General features: G+C 40.2%; 1 protein-coding gene across 1 annotated transcript in view; it reads right to left on the bottom strand.

Annotated features, from left to right (window-relative positions):
- Window positions 1-8,595, bottom strand: part of KIF26B (kinesin family member 26B) — a 334,140-nt gene extending 325,545 nt beyond the window's left edge. Inside the window, exons 1-2 of the mRNA XM_083349906.1 lie at window positions 8,396-8,595; window positions 6,875-7,276 (exon numbers count right to left, since the gene is read on the bottom strand). Coding sequence (XP_083206032.1) covers window positions 6,875-7,276; window positions 8,396-8,461 — 468 coding nt within the window. The 5' untranslated portion in view covers window positions 8,462-8,595. The remainder of the gene's footprint in view (window positions 1-6,874; window positions 7,277-8,395) is intronic.
- Window positions 8,596-21,411: the final 12,816 nt, after the last annotated feature.

The raw sequence follows: 21,411 nt of genomic DNA, 5'->3' as shown, positions 1-21,411 counted from the left end.
TGGGCTCAATTGTGGTCATAATTCGAGGACTACCCGTAGTTGCCCATTTGAGGCAGGGCTCCTGACTTTTCGTTCCCAAACAAGGCAACCATAAGAAAACAATTTTAATCCCAGCTTTAACCCTGACGTCAGGAAAGAGGCAGAACAAAAGCGTTTGCTAACACTCAGCCTTAGGATGGTTATTATAGATACTCTGGCACCCTTACTATTTCATGCACCGGATACGTGTGACTGTCACACATTTTTAGCAATAGTTTTTGTTTTTTTAAACTTTTGCATTTTATAATTGTGACATTTAGATACTGCTAGATCACTTTCACTGCATCATGTCATTCTTTTTTTTCCTTCTGTGTACATTCTGCGTCTATCTTTACGCATTAAATGAAACTTTCTTAAATGGGGATCCTTCAGATAGCCACACCAAATAGGATTTCTGGAAATGCCCATCTCAATGCATCTGAAGGACGCTAATTCAGAAGTAGCAGCAGTATTTTTGGTGCTCGGTGCCTTCATGCAGACTCTAACTGCTGACCCAGCAAACCTTATGATAAATGACTTGCTTTAATGTTGTTGCAGTCACAGGTTGCAACTCAAAGGGACCTTTCTTTACAATCGACTTTTTGTGCGCGTGTGTTGTCATTTACATATTTGGAGATACCAGCTCTTGGATGTTGATAAAAGAAACGATCGAATTTGCTGTGCAAACACGTAGCATCCCATTCAGAAATTTAGGGTCATCTGTACTTTATTTCAAAGAGTGCCATAAATAAACAGTGATAAGTGAAACTGAACAAACAAATGTTAGGGAACCTTCAAAAGCAGTATTTTAACTTGATGCTTGTTGATTTAAACCACCAAAAACAATCGCTTCAAGTGCCTATGTAAATATTGCCAGTTGATAAACATTCGGGCCTGACGCTGCAAGCCAACTGCCATTCTGTCTCATTCATTCAACCTACTGGCCCAGCCACATTTACAAGGTTACTATGGAAGAGAGCAATGCTTACTAAAGTCCCTAATGAAGCTCTTGGACTTGTTAAACATTTTATGGAATGCCAGTGATATTCCAATCCTGCTGCTTTGAAAGGCAAACTGTAGTGGGGGGTATATTTCGCTAAACTGCTCAAAATCCAATCCAAATAAAGAACCAATTGTTCAGAGAATGACATTACATATGCAGAGCTGTTCTCATAATCCCCCAAAAACCTCTCCCACAGTGTTTAATTTCTAAAACGAGAGATGCTGTGGTTCATCTCTGCCTTAATGTCATGAGTCCAGCTTTGGAACCTCTTTCTGTAACTAGAGACAAAGGAGCTTTGCAATGGTTATTTATTGATTTGAGGGAGATACATTCAATAGGTAGGTTGGTAGGTAGGTAGGTAGGTAGATAGATAGATAGATAGATAGATAGATAGATAGATAGATAGATAGATAGATATAACCTTTATTATCATTTTTTACTGTGGGCACAATGGCACACATTAAAAATAAATTTTAGTTTAGCTCTCGAAGTGTACATGTACATAACACACATTAAAACATACTACAACATATGTATAGACCTACACCCTTACATATAAATATTAATCACTGTTCATCTTGAATACATAACAGAAGGAGGAAACTTTAGAGTTCACAAGGTTAATACTGTATGGAACAAAACTTTGACTGAATCTGGATGTTTGCTTCGGATACCACGGAGTCTCGCCCCCAGAAGCTAACAAAGAAATATATACCCAAAGCCACTAACTTTTTCCTGTTTTCTGTTTGGGTTTTCAAAGCCAGAATCTTTCAAACAAAGTCACATGTCTTTCAACCACAAGACATGTACACTTTCAAAGCTCCTAGATGTTAAATCTAGAACTGGAAAAAGAAAAGAAAGCCAAATTTCAGGGAGACATTATTATCTATCCTGTTCTCTGCTGTTACTTAACACTAATGTGTTGCTTGTGCAATACAATTATTCAGAGTCTGCATTTAAAGGGTTAAGATGCTCTTATTTATCTAAGTGTTTGGCCCATTTTTCCCCCACAGGTATTTTAATTGTTTTTGTTTCCTTATTATTTCATTCTAGATTACAAAATGCCTTGGTGTCCTACTGGCAGAAAGGCAGGGTATAAACAGAAATAATAAATACTGTAGCGCTATATAGAAGCATTAAAAATATGATAAGTCAACCTGCAATCCAAAGGGGAAAATCAACTCTTAAGACCTCAGTGTCTTGCATTTGTAACAAGCTTCAAAACCGATAGTTCAAACTGCCCTTCACATAAGGAACAGAAATTAATTATACTGAGGGAAAGCAAAGCATCCTGCACGCAATCTCCTCAAGCTTGTTTCATAGCAATACCATTTTCTTAGCTGTGTGGGGTCTTTGGTGTTCTCTGAGCTTCGTTGTTTTCTTACAATCAAGCTCAGAGAGCACCAAGGACCCCACAGTTCAACCCTGAACTACAAATATTGTCTTATATTGGTCTTAGCTGGGTATCACATATCTTCAATCTGAACTGGCCCCTTGTTCCCCTTAAAGTGCACTCAACAGCAGGCGTGCCAAGACTTTGTTTTGCACAATCATTATAATCTGTGCAGTGGCATAACTGACTGCGCGTTTCTGAGTGACATATATGAAATTCACCATATATACCGTATGTATCCTAGGAAACAATATATTCCCTGTGTTTCTGTATCCTTATTAGATGACAAACTTTACAGTCCCAGATAATAAAGGGATGACAGTCGGAAAGCTATCACCTGAATAATATTAAACATTTCCTTGTGTTGTGTAGCACTTGCCCTTAAAAGAGTGATGATTAATTGGTTTATTTTGTATGAAATAATATTGTTCCAAAATGATATTCTTCTATTATATTTAGTGTAGTTTAGCTAATTGCTGAAAATCAAGATTGTGTAAAGTCATTCAAAAGCAAGAAATTGCTGACTTTATAATAGGACCAAAGGGACGAAATTAGAACTGAACTGTGTATAATCATACATAGTATATAGTAATGATGGAAGGGAAAGGGATCCTTGCAAATTTAACTCCGCTAGATGTTGCTGACTATAAGGGATGGTGGTCATCTATGTTTCGAGGCCATGAGCCAGCACTGTCTGAACACATTTTTGCGGTCATGTGACTAGCATGATGTTGTGAAGCACTGTTTTTCCGCACCATACCTATTTATCTATTTAAATTTGCATGCTTTCAAATCACTGCGTAGGCAGGAGCTAGAAGACAAGTGGTAACCCCACTGCGCGACGCTCAAGTTATAATCCTCATAATACTATAAGGATTATTATAATTATACTATAATTATATTATTATTTATTATTATTATTATACTGTAAGGTATGGCATGAGAACTGTTACTCCTATGTTCTACATTCCATGAGATGAACATGCATTAATTCTCTAGATATGGACAAAGCAGGACCTTGTCACCCATCTAAGCAACTTACATTTGCCACATATACCAATGTTCTAAATTTCCACCAGTGTTACGTATCATAATTATAATATGGTACACAAAAGCTATGACTTTCTGACAATGCTTGTTTTCACTACCCATAACCTAGAGATCATATTTACTGCAGACATTTATGCTAGTACTTCAGTTTTCCCCAACTTAGTGTGTTCCAGATGCTGGCTCAAAAATCTAAGAATTGCAGTGTCAAAATATTTGGAAGAATCAGCTTTGGAAAATTGGGTCTGACATATTTCCCTTCTGATATAATCAACCTAGCATTGAGAGCAACTTGGGTTAACTCCAACTCTAACCTTAATCCAAAAATCCATCCTCTTTAACGTAACCGCTGGTAATTTTGTTTTTAATTTCAAACTTCTTAACCTACATTTCATAATTAAAAACAAATCCCAATATGCGACCAAAGTCATCCTGTCTAATTAGATAATCTTTATTGTCATTTTTTACTGTGGGCACAACAGCACACATCAAAAATGAAATTTAGTTGCCTACTCTCAAAGTGAATTGCATTAGAAATTATGATAAAATATGATGCCAGTGTCACAGAGAAATAGCTATAGAAAAGACGACATTGTGGCAGAAATGTTATTAAACTAGATTATAGGACAATAAACTACAGAATAAAACTATTTTTAAAATGTAAAATTATACTGGCAAAATGCTGAACTGAGCAAGCGATGCTCCCAGTGGCTATAATGATCATTATTAACTGTAAAATTAATTAAAAAGAAGCCTGCATAACAGATATATACTGTACCACGCAGAAAATTTAAGTCAGCAATCCTATTATTTTTCCAGATTGAAAAAATTCATAGGAATGGTTGGTGGCAGCCATGAAATAAAGAGATGTCTGCTACTTCTAAGCAAGACTGTGATAGACAAAGTATTAAAATGCACAATCTTAATATCAAGAAAAGTACACGTTTTCAAGCCCATTTGTAAAATACAATTCAGAAAGCTGGACATTTTTTTAAAAAAAGCTGAAGAAAAATGTATGTCCTTGAATTATGGAAAAACGTGCTGAGAACACCAAGGATTGTAAATGAGCATCATGGAACACAGATGATGTAAAACTAGTTTGTTCATGGAATGCCCTAAAAACAAAGCTAAGGCTTATAATGGGAAGCAAAAGAGAACATCCTGATACTTGATAAAATTAAAGTCACTAAAAAAGAGGTCAACAGAAGACAGCGGCTATGTATTATCACTGATAAAACAAGCATGGCCTTACAAGAATAGAAAGAAGCAGTTACTGAAGGACAATCCTAAAAAATGATGTCCTCTGACTCATAAAAGCAACTGAACAACCATGTCCTCCACTGAACTCAAATGAACACACCTCTGAGTAGCCCTGAACAGGATCACACTACAAAGCATTTATGTCATTACACATAGTAGCCCTTGACTTACAACTGCAATTGAGCCCAAAATTTCCATTTCTAAGCAAGGCAGTTAAGTGAGATTGTCACAATCTTTTTTCACAATTGTTAAGCAAATAATGCAATTGTTAAGCAAATCTGGATTTCTCCATTGACTTTGCTTGTCGAAAAACCTGGTTAGGTTACAAATGTGATCACATGACCCCGGAACAGTGGAACTGTCATTAATACATGCCATTTGCTAGGCGCCCAAATTTTGATCACATCACCATGGGGATGCTACAATGGTTCCAAGTGTGAAAACTGGTTATAAGTCACTTTTTTCATTGTCATAACTTTGAACAGTCACTAAAAGAACGCTTGCAAGTCAAGAACTACCTATAATACTAAACCGTGTATGGAACAAATTGTATGCTGTTAATGCAGATTTACACATTTCAAAATCTCAAATACTGCTCCAAATAAATATCTCTTCTATGCATTTTGTATATTAAAATTTACAAATGTTCAATGTTTTTTGCTCCACGAGTGCTGTTAAGCCATGATTGCTGTAACATCTGCTATGAATTCAGTAGATAGTAAACTATGGATTTTTCATTAAGCTGAAAAATCTATATTTGAGTTAAAGACTGTAGGAATAAACTATTATTAATATTCATCCAAGAAAATGCTGCCTGTACATGAAGCTAGTTTGTTGATGAAAAGATCAGTCTAGAATTTTTCTTCCTGACATCTAGATTAGTATAGTAAAATGCATTCATTTAGTAGATAATATCCGCCCAGAACCACACTGTCTCAATGAAACTTAGTCCTCATCATTTGATATCTATAGACTAAAGGAATCTTAACTGTAGCTGCTATCATCGCATATTTAATTCTGAGTTAGCATTCATACTATCAGGATTATAGAAATAACTAATAAAAACAACTGTTGGAAGAGGCCAAACTTAAGAAGGGAAGGTTTAAATCTGAAGTTCTTGCAGATACAGAGCTGGAGGACTTGCCAATGGAAGGTTCCATTGTTAAGTACTGAGATCAAAAATCAGCATAAGGTAACTTGCAAAGTGTGTATTCCATTCAAAGAGAAGACTGTGAGAAGTGGTAACTTGTCCAGGGCTGTTCCAGGATTAACCGCAATCAGATTAACCACAACCACTGCATATTGACAGCATTTCCAGCAAATTGTTTATCTCTTGGGCCATACAATCATCACCTACATACGCAATAGGCATGAGTTATACATAGCAGCTAAAAAGCCTACTAAGGTTCTAGGTAGGAGACATATGGATTTCTGGTCGCTGAGGAATTACAATTCCCTTTGTTGGAGCCCCTGGGAGTTGTAGTTGACAAACCATGGGTCTTTGGGATCCACATTGCAATGTTAATTCACAAGTGCCTAAAGGGTGCTTATAAAGAAAAACAAAACTTAACGCCCAACATTTCACGGCTTGGACCACTTGTGCCCAAAGGACTACGTTCTTAGTGATCGCCGGTCCACTCTCCTACAGCTTTTACCACCTCCCAATGGTCCTTCAGACCTGGCGTGGGTAAATCAACTCGGGTTCTCTAACCCAGCGTTTCCCAACCTTAGGAACTTGAAGATGCGTGGACTTCAACTCCCAGAATTCCCCAGCCAGCATAGCTGGCTGGGGAATTCTGGGAGTTGAAGTCCACGCATCTTCAAGTTCCTAAGGTTGGGAAACGCTGCTCTAACCTTCAGGATGACGGCAGTGCTTTGACTTGCAGCCCCGACCCAGCTGGAAAGCGCATCAGTTTGCTCGGGGCTGCTGGAGCAAAACCGAGGTGTGCTCCATTCCCACCCCCCACCCCCACCTTGAACGCCAGCCTTGCCGTGCAGGAGGTGACCCGGGCTCCTCTCGCGGTTAGCCAGGCCCGCTCCGTTCAGGCAGCCCGAGACGGCACGAGCCGAGAGAGGGCGGCGGCGGCCCGCAGCTCCCTCCCTCCCTCCTTCCTTCCTTCCTTCCTTCCTTCCTTCCTTCCCCGGCCACTCACCTTGGGACTGTAGGGCCCCGGGATCAGCAGCTTGAGCGCCTGTCTCTTCAGCTCCACCAAGCGGGCGTTGCAGTTCTCACACCAGACGCCGCGATCGGAGCCCGGGGAGGAGCCTCCTCCGCTGCCGGAGCCGGGCGAGCCGGTGCCGAAGCCGGGTGAGCCCCCTAAAGAGCCCGGAGAGCTGGTGCCGATGCCCGGGGAAGCGGGGCCTGGAGAACCGCTGAAGGAGCCAGGCGAGGAGGTCCCCGAGCCAGGCGAAGGGGTGCCCGAGGAGCCCACCACAGAGCCGGCTCCTTCTGGGGCGGGGCGGTTGCTGGACCGGGACTCCTCGTAAGCTTTCCTGTACCAGCTTTCCGGCGAGAAGGGCGCCGCGGGTTTGGTGGGGGAGCAGGAGTCGTTCACCTGAGCGGAGAAGGAAAGGGGAGCGGATTAAAAAAAAAAAGGTGGGTGGGTGGGGGAAGCGGACGAGCCAAGTGCACCTATCGATCCATCAGACCCGGGACTAGCAATCACAATAGCCCCGAGCAGGCGAAAACGCCCCACACCTCTCCCTTCTTTTTTTAAATTTTATTAAATTTATTATTTAAAAACATTGGACACGGTACAAACGGACTGACAAACCTTCTTGCCTACAATATTCATTCATATATATATATATATATATATATATATATATATATATATATATATATATATATATATATTTATAAATATATATATATATATATATATATATATATACAATATTCATATATATATATATATATATATATATATATATATACAATATTCATTCATATATATATATATATATATATATATATATATATATATATATACACACACACACACACACACACACACACACACCCCTAAAATACACTTAAATACACTTAAGATACAAATCAGTTAAGTATAATACCTCTCCCTTCTCTTGATTTCCACTCAAGGAGACCTCGAGGGCGATTTTTCCATAGAAAATGGGGAAGGGGGGGGCTGTCCTATGCACAAACCTTCCCAAGGAGCCCAGATGAGTGATAACTCTCTTCTCTTCCGATTCCCCCCCCTCCTCCTCCTTTCCACCAACCTCCCCCCCTCCCCCGCGCGGCCGCCCTTTACTTCCTTCGCCCGAGTCAGGACTGACCGTAGCTCCCCTTGGAAGGAAAGGCATCCCGACGTATTGTGCAAACCCCGCTACCTCAAAAGGAGGTCTCGAGCGATGAAATGGAGCCCGGGGCTGCAAAAGTTCGCCACGGGCACCGGGAGTCTGCAGCTCCAGGGAAAAGGAACCTGCCCAGATTTATTTCACGCAATTTTCTGACGACGGAGCAGACCTTGCCCGATTTGATATATAACCAACTGCACCTTGATTGGAAACATGCCGCTTAAACTGGCTGCTTAGATCCCGCTTGCGAGGCTGCGAGGCTACCCCTTTTGTGTGTAAAAAAAAAAAAACACCCCCAAAAAACCCCAGACTGGTGTCAAGCATCCTCGTATGCCCCGACTTGAGGACTAACTTACCCCATATTTCCTGTTTCGGGTGGTGACTGCAATTCTCTCTTTATTGCCAGCCACCGAATTCATCATGATCTTTGTGCACGCGGGAGAATGCCTTGAAAATGTATATCCAATGGGGATTCTCCAAATCCAATAAAGGTTCACACCGGCTCAAATCAATTGTGCGTAGGTGCTTTTTTTTTCTTTTTTTTCTTTTCTTTTCCCGTCCCCTTTCTCCTTCCAAAATCCTTGAGTCCCCCCCCCAAAAAAGCCGGACCAAACCTCAGACCACCAGAATGAGGGTCCGCGAGAATGTCTTTGCTTCAGATCCTTTTTTTGCCTTCATTGTCTTCTATCTCGTTTAAGCTTTCTTTGCGCAGAAATCCAAAGGGTCAGCGTTTTCCCTCCCCGATCGCCAACGCCAGTTGCCCCCGATAACCATTGCCATCCGAGGTAGATTTTTAGGAAAGGCGAGAGAGGAGCAGAGAGAGAGAGCCTGGGTGGTTTGCTCGAAAGCGGAGACTGCTCCGCCAATTTTGCAGCGCGGGTTAACTTGTTTCCTTTCGCCAGCGTTTGCAACGGAGTTAGAAGAAATCGTCCAAAAATCTCGGGATCCAGATTCGGGGAGGAGCCTCCGAGTTCCTTGCAGCCAATATCTTTCTGCCCATTTTTTTTTTTGCCTGACAGTTTTGTAAAGGAAAAGGGAAAGCAACTGGCTAGCTAAGCGGCACGCCTGGAGCCGTAGAGGAGCTGTAAAGCAATGCCTTCAACAGCTGCCTTTGAAGGCTAGGCAAGCGAGGCCGGCGCGTAACTGCAGGCGGCTTGCTACTGTTGCTTGACCTACAGAGATTGACTTGCAGCATCGCTCCGGTGGCACTGGGGATTTAAAACATGAAGAAGAAGAAGAAAAAAACAAACTCTCCCTCTTTAAGACGAGGAGATGTCCTTGTCTCCATCAAAACAGCCGTGCATAGTTCATATTCGGAAGAGCTTCCTGGATAAGATTGGAGGTCTGAGTTCTTGCATGTGCAAGCTTGAAAGAAGTAGGCAGTGACCATCTCCGGTCAAGGCTCTCTTTTACGTGATAGGGCAGACATGTCAAACACAAGGCCCGGGGGCCAGATCCGGCCCGCGAAGTGGTTTCATGTGGCCCGCGAAGCCATCCTGGAAACAGTGAGGGAACGGCCCCCACTGCCTTGGCCCTGGCCCAGAGACCCTCCTTCTGCCAGAGACCCTCAGATCTGTCCCACTCCTGCCCAGGCCCCCATAGGCACCCTTGATGCGAACGATGTAGAGCTGGCCATGCCCACCCAGTAGGCCATATGCACTCTAGCCACGCCCACCCAGTAGGCCACACCCACCCAGGCCACACCCACCCGGCCCCCTGAGGGCAACTGCAATGCTGATGCGGCCCTCAATGAAATTGAGTTTGACACCCCTGTGATAGGGGATGCTATATTATTTTTGGAAGTAAGACGAAGAAGGTTACCAAGAAAACTTGCAAAATCTTAAATATGAGGCTTTGTCTCTTTTGTTTTATTCATCTGTTCTAAATTTTCACAGGTTTCCCCCCCAAAAAAAACTATTAAAGAAAATTGCTTTTCTGCACAGTTGGGTGAATATGCTGCTTCAATTAGGGCAGATTCCTATTTGGTTAAAAAGTATTTTTGAAATTGTTCATACATAGCTTTCTCTCTCCCCACCCTTTCCTAACCCCCTCTAACTGGAGAGGGGGGAAAAGCCATTCTGTTAACAATGGCCATTTTGATGGCAAATGGATTCAGGTGGAGGCAAACCCATCTAACCAAGGTATCTTCAGATATTTTGCAATGCATTTTCTTTGTTCTGGATCCAGGTTATAATCAAGTATAATTTTGGCTGTGTGAACATTGGAGAGCCATGGATAAGAATATGCCTAGAGACAGAGGGAGGGACACCCTGCAAGACACAGCATTTCTGCCTATGTAAACTTTCCCCTTATGTAGACCTTGGGTGAAATTCACATTCCATTATGTGCAATCATGAGAAAGAGAAAGACATTGTGTGAAAATTCAGAAGACACACAATGCTTGAAATTCTCAATTTATTTTCTCCACCAAATCTGCACAGAATTCTAATAGCCTTGGGTAAATGGGGATGATAAATTGGCTTCCAGCCTAACCTCTCCTGTTAAGATTGTGAAATATGTGGTGCATTTATTTTTTCCATACGTCATCAAAGCCTTTAGGCCCACCTATGCATTCCAGTGACCACATGGAAAATATCTGAAATTGCTCCATCTGGCACCTGTTACAATATTAATGCTTAGCATTTATATCGTTTTAGTTTTCAAAGCACTTCATGCTCATTGTTTCCGTGAATGTTATGGACAATCTGGTGCATTCCTTATGTTTTGGATGTGACTCTCAGTCCAACTTTCATTAGGTTAGATGAATGAAAGTCGATATCCAAAATATCTGAAAGACCCCCACATTTCCTACAAGTAGATTAAGAGAGGGTTTGCAAGCTGGCAAGATCATAATGAGCCATAGATTTTCTGCTTCAGCACTAGGATGCTTATTATTGCAGTAGATATCCCATATTACTGGGTAGGCATTCTGAGGAATCAATTCACTAGGGACCAGGCTGATTTTTTCCATGTAGAAAACAATTGAATTTCTTTTGGCATATTTGAATGGGTATAAGGTAAAGGTAAAGGTTCCCCCGCACATGCGTGCTAGTTGTTTACAACTCTAGGGGCCGGTGCCCATCTCCGTTTCAAAGCCGAAGAGCCAGCGCTTGTCCGAGGACGTCTCCGTGGTCATGTGGCCGGCATGACTAGACACCAAAGGCGCACAGAACGCTGTTACCTTCCCACCGTAGTGGTCCCTATTTTTCTACTTGCATTTTTATGTACTTTCGAACTGCTAGGTTGGCAGAAGCTGGGACAAGTAACAGGCGCTCACTCTGTTACGCGGCACTTGGGATTCGACCCGCCAAACTGCCGACCTTCTGATCGACAAGCTCAGCATCCTAACCCACTGAGCCACCATGTCCCTTTGAATGGATATAGGACAAGCAAGATCCATGATTTATTAAATGGTGGCCTAAATGTATAGAGCAATCTTAGCAAAAGATGACAGTTGTTCATTTCTGCATAAATATATATTATATTGTAATAAGACATATAAAGATCAAACTGTTCCCTACACAAATGACTCAACCAGTCTCTCCCAAAATTTTAGCTAAATGTGGGGAATACATAAAGCAAATAAAAATTGCTATTCCTTAAAGTTAGAACTGTAGATAAAGTTGACAAGTAATATGATGAAGACTAAGCAATGTCAATAACGTCTTCATTCATTGCTACCGTGCGAGTGTGGCTGTGCTTATTCAGTTTTTATCAATAGACAGTAGATTGGACTTCAGAATTCCCGGACAGTACTGGATCTTTCAGAGGTAATCAACGTTATGGACTTACGGTATTTATACTCTTGATTTGGCTCCTTGGAAGCCTTAGTCTGGCTTCTGCTTTAAGCAAAAAATAGACTCAAGTGGGCCTTGAGCTGTTCAGCTGTAATAACGTGAAGTGCAACAACAGACATACACGTTGTAATCCTTAAACAAACAGAAGGGATTTTCTGTAGATGATCCTAGAGCCAAAGCACCCTAGCTTAGTCACCATGCAGAATGCTGTGCAGGTTGCTCTACAAGCCACCATCAAAATACACCAGAAACTTTGTCTGCACATGTGCATACATGTTGTAGGCCAAGTTGTAACCCTAACCCATAGAAAACCAGGAACGAGGTTATGTTTAAATGTAAAAGTTGACTTCTGAATTTGTGTGTTTATGGCTATTCTGTTTATTTGAAATATTTATGTCCTGCCCACTTTGTAGAACTTGTAGTAAATCAGAATCCATGAAAACAAGATGAATCCCTGAAGCAAGTTAATTAAAAAGAGAATGATAAACACAGTCAAATAATAAAATAAAATAAAATAATAAAATAAAATAAAATAAAATAAAATAAAATAAAATAAAATAAAATAAAATAAAATAATAATAATAATAATAATAATAATAATAATAATAATAATAATAATAATAATAATAATAGTTGGAAAGGACTTTGGAGGTCATCTAGTCCAACCCCCCACTCAGGCAGGAAACCCTATACCATTTCAGACAAATGGCTGTCCAGTCTCTTCTTAAAAACTTCCAGTGTTGGAGCATTCACCGCTTTTGGAGGCAGGTTGTTCCACTGGTTAATTGTTTTAACTGTTAGGAAGTTTCTCCTTAGTTCTAGGTTGCTTCTCTACTTGATTAGTTTCCATCTATTGCTTCTTGTCCTGCCTTCAGGCGCTTTGATGAATAGGTTGACTCCCTCTTCTTTGTGGCAACCCCTGAGATATTGGAACACTGCTATCATGTCCCCCCACATCATTAAACTAGACATACCCAGTTCCAGCAACCATTCCTTATATGTTTTAGCCTCCAGTCCTCTAATCATCTTTGTTGCTCTTCTCTGTAATAGGCAAACAAGAGGCATGATCAGTCTGTGTGTAACTAAGTCTTGAATGTGAGTGTGAAAAACCAGTTTGTCATTTGGTTGTGAAAAGCGGGTAATATCTAGCCACCAAGGGAAGGTCTCTCTTATAACCCATACAGCATACATCTCCCAGCCTTTGGTTGGCCCTTTATCTGTCCTTCTTGAACCCTGTGAAAAGTGATTCTGAAATAGATCCAGAAAGAGGGTTGTGTTCACATTCAAAATGGAAGCATTTTGCCCTAAATTGTGTATATGGGCCACCTGTTGTGATTATGGCTCTGGTGCCCTGTCTGACTGTGTCTGATGTATATTGACATATCTTTTCAAAATTTGAAAAGTAAGAGAATGCATGTCCTAACATAAGTATGTTGTTTAAAAAACACAAAGACTCTCCAAAACAATAAGAAACACCGAAGTACCAATATGTCTAATACAGTATGGCATTGTATGGTTTGCAGTGACCCATTGTGACCTTTAACCCCCATCTCCATCCCACAGAAGAATGTTAAATGTGCCTCTCAACATCCAAACATTGTCCGGTCCAGTAAGTGAGTTGGGCTGAATGCAGAATACAAGAGCATCCCCCAGTGGAGACTGAAGTATAACATTCAGTCAAGAGGCAAAAAGTGAGCTAAAAGGCAACTCATGACCACAAATGACCCCAAAATTTACGCTGCTAAGTGAGAAGTTTGTTAAGTGAGTTTTGTCTCATCTTACGACTTTCCTTGACCTGTTAAGTCAGGGGTGTCAAACTCAATTTCATTGAGGGCCACATCAGCATTGTGGTTGCCCTCAAGGGGCCGGGTGGGTGTGGCCAGGGTGGGCGTGGCCTGCTGGGTGGGAGTGGCTAGAGTGCGTATGGCCTGCTGCGTGGGTGTGGCCAGCTCTCCATCATTTGCATCAAGGGTGCCTATGGGGGCCTGGGCAGGAGTGGGACAGATCTGAGGGTCTCTGGCAGGAGGAGGGTCTCTGGGCCAGGGCCAAGTCAGTGGGGGCTGTTCCCTCACTGTTTCCAGGATGGCTTCACGGGCCACATGAAACCACTTCGCGGGCCGGATCCGGCCCCCGGGCCTTGTGTTTGACATGTCTGTGTTAAGTGAATCACTGCAGTTCTTAAATTAGTAAAGTTGTTAAATGAATCTGGTTTCCCCGTTGACTTTGCTTGTCAGAAGGTTGCAAAAGAGGATCTCATGACCCTGGGACACTGCGACGGAGTCAGTTGTCAAGCATCAGTATGTAAATCACATGACCCTGGGGATTCTGCAGTGGTCATAAGTGTGAAAAATGGTCATAAGTCACTTTTTTCAATGCCATTGTAATTTTGAAGTCATTAAATGAACTGTTGTAAGTCGAGGACTACCTGTATATCAGTCCACCCTCCCTTTACATCAATCATCATTGCCCCTTCAATAATAGTCTGGAAAAATCTCCAAAAACTAGAACAGATTTTGGTTAAGTAGGACAATTTCTACAATCATTCCTTACACCTCATGAAACTAGCAGTGAAACTCAACTCTTCAAAATCTCTCCAAATGAAGGGACTTTTCCCCCAATGATTTTGCTGATCCATCCCATCTTTTTTCTTCTTGGTAATAGTGGAGGTTGGGATAATATAATGTAAAAGGAGAAAAGCTAAGTTAGTGTTGTGGTCAGGGCCTCTTCTAGTGCAATCACTGAGGGGAAAAGGGAGGCATGTGCCCTGTGTAGTATGGTATTATAGTCTTAATTGGCTTGGATCAGCACTTCTCATGAAGAACAGGCAGGCTTGCATTGTTCTTCATCAGCCCTTTAATTAGCACACAGTTAGATGCCCCTGCCAAACTGCATCTGCTGTGTTAGGGATCGTCAGATTGTGTGCAATGGTATGCTTAGTCATGGGAGATTAGAGACATATGAGAATCAAAGGGGGGCAGGCAACAGATTGGCCAGCTTGCTTGTAAATTCCAATTTGCAGAGTAGTGCCTTGTTACACACCAGGAAGCATAAGAACAGTAACATCTTGCTGTCCGTTCCCCCTGAAAGTTTGCCGACAAGGAACAGTAAGGATTCATGACTCCAGTTCAAACATGGTCAATCAGGCAATATTTTACAGTTGGCTAATAAAGCAGAAAGCATAAAGTAAAACCTATTTAAATACCAGGTAGATTCCATCATTCAGAAAAGACAAATGCTTAAGGGAATGAAGCATCTGTCTGTTTATATAGACACGCACACGTACACAAAGGCTCATGAAAACACCACCTAAAGATGAGGTATTCTAAAAACCATTAATTATAAGAAATGTTAATTATAAGACTCCATTGGGTAAATTTTGCAAAATTCTGGGGGGTGTAGGGAACCAGGGTTTATCTAACTGAAAATTGTAAGATCATTTACCATCTGTTTAGCTTAATAGGGAAAGCCAAATGAGAAGCTATAGTGACTTTATTCATGTTACCTTCAAGTGTCACATTACTTAATTGGTAGTATTCTAGCTGTCAATTATGCCTAAAATGCACCATTTTAACCAATGTTTGAAACTTCTCTTGGATGGAGCCTTCTTTACATCCTTGTTGTAGCCTGTGACCAATTTGTTTCCATGCCAACAGCAGCCACAACAGGTAGTGTACTATACTAGATTAGAGAGTCTCTGTCTGATGATTTGTGAAACTCTATTGACGCTCCTTGAAGCTGCTTCCAATGGCAAAGTAATGTGCAAGCTAGATGCACATCAGGGCAAGAGTTCAGAAGTGGTGATAACATAACATTAGTTTTCAGCCAATAGAAATTCTTGAATAATTTTTTTCCATTTGTGCAACCATTTTGATCATATTTTTTTTAAAAAGATCAAGCCAGCTTTTTTATTTATTTTATTTATTAGACATTTATGCTGGCTTTATTACTTTATAAGTAACTCAAGGCTGCAAACATACCACAATTCTCCTTTTATTTTCCCTACAACAACAACAACTTGTGACTAGTCTAAAGTCACCCAGCCAGCTTTCATGCCTAAAATGGGACTAGAACTCACAGTCTCCTGGTCTCTATACCACCACCTTAAAAAAAATGAACTAGTAGAATTAATGACACGAGAGAAAAAATAATTGTGAAAGGTATATGAAATTGAAATTGCCAGATTTTATTTATATATATATTTTTATTTAGCACCCTTTTGCCAAAACCTAGTTTGCCTGATAATTTGACCAGCTTCCAATTCGCCAACATATAGTGGGAGGTGCAAAGGAGACCTCTAATGTTATTTTGATATTTTTCCATTCACAAGAGAGACAATTTACTGTAATGGGCACCAAGGTGCTATGACACAGCTTCTGTGTACTGCGTAGTTGTATGTCCTTCAAGACTCTAGAATGAGTGCAAATGAAATTTTACGGACAGTTGAATACCCTAAGATGTTTTAAGTGTCTTCCTATGTACTGAATTGGAACTGAGATTGATGGAGGCTCAGGAGTGGAACCTTACTTTTAATTATGGTTAAAATTAATTTTCTATAACCTTTTAACTCCCTTGGTTCTTCAAAATAATTATTGATCTGTTAAAAAAAAGGAAACTGGGAATATGGCCTTGCTCCTGAATTTGTGACCGTCATGCTATATTACAAGGTTAAACTAATAATTGGAAAAAATACAGTGAATACCGATTATCATAGAGTTTGGAACATGAATATCATTTTGTTAATTGAGTATGATGACCATTTGATTTATCTGGAAAAAAAAGTAATATGCCTGCAAAATTTCTCCCCAAGTTGATGGATTCTAGTCATTGGAAGAGTTTTATTTTGGCTCTTTTTCATACTTTGCTCTTTTCCCTACTGTCAGGAAGATTCTACTCCTAAACAGCATTTTCTCAAATTGATCAAGGGAAGTTAGAACATGACATAGTAGCCTATAAACCTTTGCATGACTTTTTATAAAAATGTCCATAAAGTATTTACCTACAAAGCCCTACATGGCATGGGTCCGGATTACCTACGGCAGCACCTGCGGCCGGCGTCAACTTCCCTCCGTCCAGTGCGCTCCCACAGAGTGGGCCTCCTCAGGGTGCCTCCGATCAAAGAATGTCGACTGGTGGCCCCTAGGGGGAGGGCGTTCTCTGTGGGTGCGCCAGACCTGTGGAACCGCTTGCCGGTTGAGCTCCGGATGGCCCCCGACCTTCGCTCCTTCCGGCGGGATCTAAAAACCTATTTATTTGAGCAATCCGGCCTGGTCTGATGGGTTTGGGGTTGGTTTTTTAATATGGTTTTAACTATTGTATATATCGGGCATAAATTATTTAATTGTTTTTTTAACTTTAGTATTTTGTTTTTTAATATTTATTGCCCTGTACACCACCCCGAGTCCTTCGGGAGAAGGGCGGTATAAAAATTTAATAAATGTAAATATAAATATAATACCTACCACTCAGTTGCTTCGAATTCCAGACAGGCAAGGTGGATTTTGGTTGTGCTCTTTGTCTAATCAGGCTCCAGCATGAATAATGTACTTGTATGAGCAAAAATCTGTTCAAAAGCCATGTGTGGTTGGAGTCAATATTTTTTCTGCTTTATTTTGCCTTGTAATTCCAAATCTATTTTTTTTCTCAGTTGTTTTAATTTTGTAGTTTGTTTGCTCTACGGTTGTAGACAATTACGGTATCAGATAAAGCAAGTTCAGTTATTTTAACTGTATTTATCAAAAAGTTGACAAGATACCAATCTCAAGAATATATTCACAGAACTGTGATATAATCCTCTAGGGTAGTGTTTCTCAATTTTAGCAACGTTAAGATGTGTGAATATCAGTGAATTGAAAACCACACACCTTAAAGTTGCCAAGGTTGAGAAATATTGCTCTAGGACTACGGAGAAGAATATGTGCTTGTTTTTGTGTGTGTGCATGTCCGTGTGTGTATCTGTATATGTGTCTCTTGGGCGGTCTATTGTTGCATAATAATATGGGCTGCTTTCCATTCACCTACAGGAGTTTACAAACTCTTTCTCCATACTGCAATTATATACTGTAAAGGTAAAGGTAAAGGTTCCCCCGCACATGCGTGCTAGTCGTTTCCAACTCTAGGGGCCGGTGCTTATCTCCGTTTCAAAGCTGAAGAGCCAGCGCTTGTCCGAGGACGTCTCCGTAGTCATGTGGACGGCATGACTAGATGCCAAAGGCGCACGGAACACTGTTACCTTCCCACCGTAGTGGTCCCTATTTTTCTACTTGCATTTTTATGTGCTTTCGAACTGCTAGGTTGGCAGAAGCTAGGACAAGTAACAGGCGCTCAACTCTGTTACGCGGCACTCGGGATTCGACCTGCCAACCTGCCGACATTCTGATCGACAAGCTCAGCGTCCTAACCCACTGAGCCACCGCGTCCCTTTTTATATACTGTATAGCACAGCAACCACATGGCTTTTCTTCAGAAGGGTGGTAACATAGACATAGTATGCAGAGGTACCATAGTTCTATCTACATTCTATTTTTGCCATGAAACAATGTACAGGTAGTCCTTGACTTACAACAGTTCACTTAGTGATTGTTCAAACTTTCAACAGGATTGAAAAAAGTGACTTATGACCGTTTTTCACATTTATGACCGTGGCAGCATCCCTATAATCATGTCATCAAAATTCAGATGGTTGGGAACTAACTCATATTTATGACAGTTGCAGTATCCTGGGGTCACATGATCACCTTCTGTGATCTTCTGACAAGCAAAATCAATGGGGAAACTAGGTTCACATAACAACTGTGTTATTAACTTCAGTAATTTACTTAACAATTGTGGAAAGAAAATGGGGCAAAATTCACTTAACAAATGTTTCACTTAACAGCAGAAATGTTGGGCAACAGAACAGCAGAAAAGTTGAGGACCACCTATATTGTACTCACTAATACCAATATGCAAATATTTTTCTTTAAAAAAGAACGGTGTATTATAAATGAGAATATTATAATAACCTGCAATCTGTCTCCTTTAAAAAAATGTGAAAATTGTCAACCTTCTAAAAGTGGTTAAAATGCTAGGTTTCTCCTATAGCCTGTCCTGGGACAATCCAAATAAAATTCCCCCCAAATTGCAACTCTATTTAGTACATAGCCAAAGCTCTTACATTTATCATTGGTTTCACTTCATCTTCACAAGCATTTCACTAGCACTCGTTAATGCCTTATAATTGTTTTCAGCAACACAATTTGTTTCGCCTGCTGTAATTGCAAAATTGGGAGCTTGGGAGGAGAAATGGTAAAACTAAAAAAGCAGCATATTTGTCCCATTAACAAAACAAAGGTTTTTAAATCTCAGATTCCTAGTAAGAGATTCCATGGGATGCGAGTGACCTCTGGTGGCTAAAACAGGGAAAAGATAATACAGTATAATTGATTCACTATTGATTCAGGACTGTGTACTGCATATGTAGAAATACTTCCATAGAAAAAGAAAGCCAGGCAAATACAATAATATTAACCGACCAACAGTTTTACAAAGGAGTAAACAATCATATTAATAGGTAACGATGGAATGATCCTGCACTCTACTGGCTTATTTTATAATTATAATTTAGAACAGCTTTCTAAAATTCCAGGTATGATAGATTTCTTTTGGGAATTGTCCAAAAATTCAAAAGGTTTTTGAAATATTAAAACAATTGACAATGGTTGTCCAATTAATACACGCCTCATTTTTTGCCAGTCTGTATGTGTGATGAAATTGCAGAACACTTTTACATTCTTGTATAATATTAAACTTTGCAGAAATTCTTTCTGTGCTATGCGTCTAGAATACGTTAATTCTCTTGTCCTCTTTCAGTTAGGTCAGGGGTAGGCAACCTTGGCTCTTTTATGACTCGTGGACTTCAACTCCCAGAATTCCTGAGCCAGCTGGCTCATGAAGGTTGTTTTAAAAACAATGTGGCCAATATGCTCATGCAGAACGGCATAGTATGCGCCCATTTTGCAGAAGCACTCTGAGTGCTAACTGAAGTGAAAGTCAGTTTGGATCTTTAGAATATTTGTGGGGTTCTGAAAAACCATAAAAATAAAAAACAATTGTGCAAAAAAGTCAGGCCTCATTTTCTCAAGTTATTACAGCACAAAATGAAAAGATATTTCACAGGATTTTCCTGCTGGAAAAGAAAACTAAAAACTGAATTTTGATTTGGTTTTGCTTTTAGTACAGTGATCTTTAAAAAGGTATTCATTTGGGTACCCAAGCCTTATTTTATTGCAACTCAAACAGTGCTTATATTTATAATTGTGTCTCTTTGATTTAAACTTTTCAGAGGATCATATCTGAAAATGGAAGTTTTAACCAGGAAGCAAATTGTATTTCTATTGATTATGTGCCTTCAGGTCAGTGTCAAATTTTAGCAGCCACATAGACAAGTCATTCTCCAGGATGATCTATTCCCAGTCAGGCACTTCAGTCTCCCAACAGTGCACCCACCTCCTCGGTAATCAAGTGCATCTGTTTTGCTGGTGGCTGTTCTCTTTTTTTTCCCCTTCTGCCTTTTCCAGCATTATATGTTTCTCAGGAGAACCATTCTTGCCACAAATATTTCCAAAATACAACAATCTGAGCCTCATCATTGTTCTTTGGGCAAGGACTCACAATTGATTTGTTTTATAATCCATTGCCTTATTTTCTTGGCTATCCATGCTCTTCTCAGAAGTCATCTCCAATGCCAAAGTTCAAATTCAAAAGCTTCAATACACTGTCTATCCTGCTTCAGTGCCCAGCTTTCACTGTCATAGAGTGTCACAGGGAAAACCATTTCCTGTGTGTTTCTGATTGTGTCTCAGCATGTCACAGCATGTGAATATCTTTTCCAAGATTTTATTACTACTGTACCAAGTGTTAGTTTGTGACATATTTCTTGACAGCTGGTTCATTTATTGTTGATAGTTGATACTATAATGCAGAAACTACTCACAGCTCAATATTTTAATTGTCACTTCTAAGATAGGTTGCTATACCAATTTTTTATGTTCAGTGTAGGAGTTTTGGTCACACTGTTCCAGATGCCATCTTGACAGATTTTTTACTGTATCCTGCAGATGGCCTGTGTATAAGCAAACATTGAGGAAAAATGGCATCGACTGCTTCAAAAATGGGCAATTTTAATTGGAGATTAGAGGAAGGAAGTAGCTGCCTGACCTGATTCTTTGTTATTTTACCACTGCTTGAATCTCCCCCTTTCATATGAGAGTTTCTTTGTCCTAAAAATGGAAAAGATACTTGAATAAAAAACATGGTCAGTGATTGTAGTTTGTAGGTAAAGAAACAGTTCCTCTTCTGAAACAACAATCTGCTAAGCACAGAATTCATGGTGTCTCTAAGACCATTTCTTTTTCCTCCTAGGACTAGATATTATTTAATATTGAAAGAACAATTACTCTGGATCTTAAAATAAGACTATTTTAACATTTCATTGACCTACATGCCACTGTATTGAGTTTCATATATTTTATGCTCTTCCTAGTAAAAATCAGTGCATGCTTATTAATAATCACCAAGCTTTCATTTGATACTTTAAT

Source organism: Vipera ursinii (genome assembly GCF_947247035.1).
Source record: "Vipera ursinii genome assembly, chromosome: 1".
NCBI classification, from domain to species: Eukaryota; Metazoa; Chordata; class Lepidosauria; order Squamata; family Viperidae; genus Vipera; species Vipera ursinii.
The sequence above is the reverse complement of the archived record's forward strand: the minus strand, read 5'-3'. Positions and strand labels throughout refer to the sequence as shown.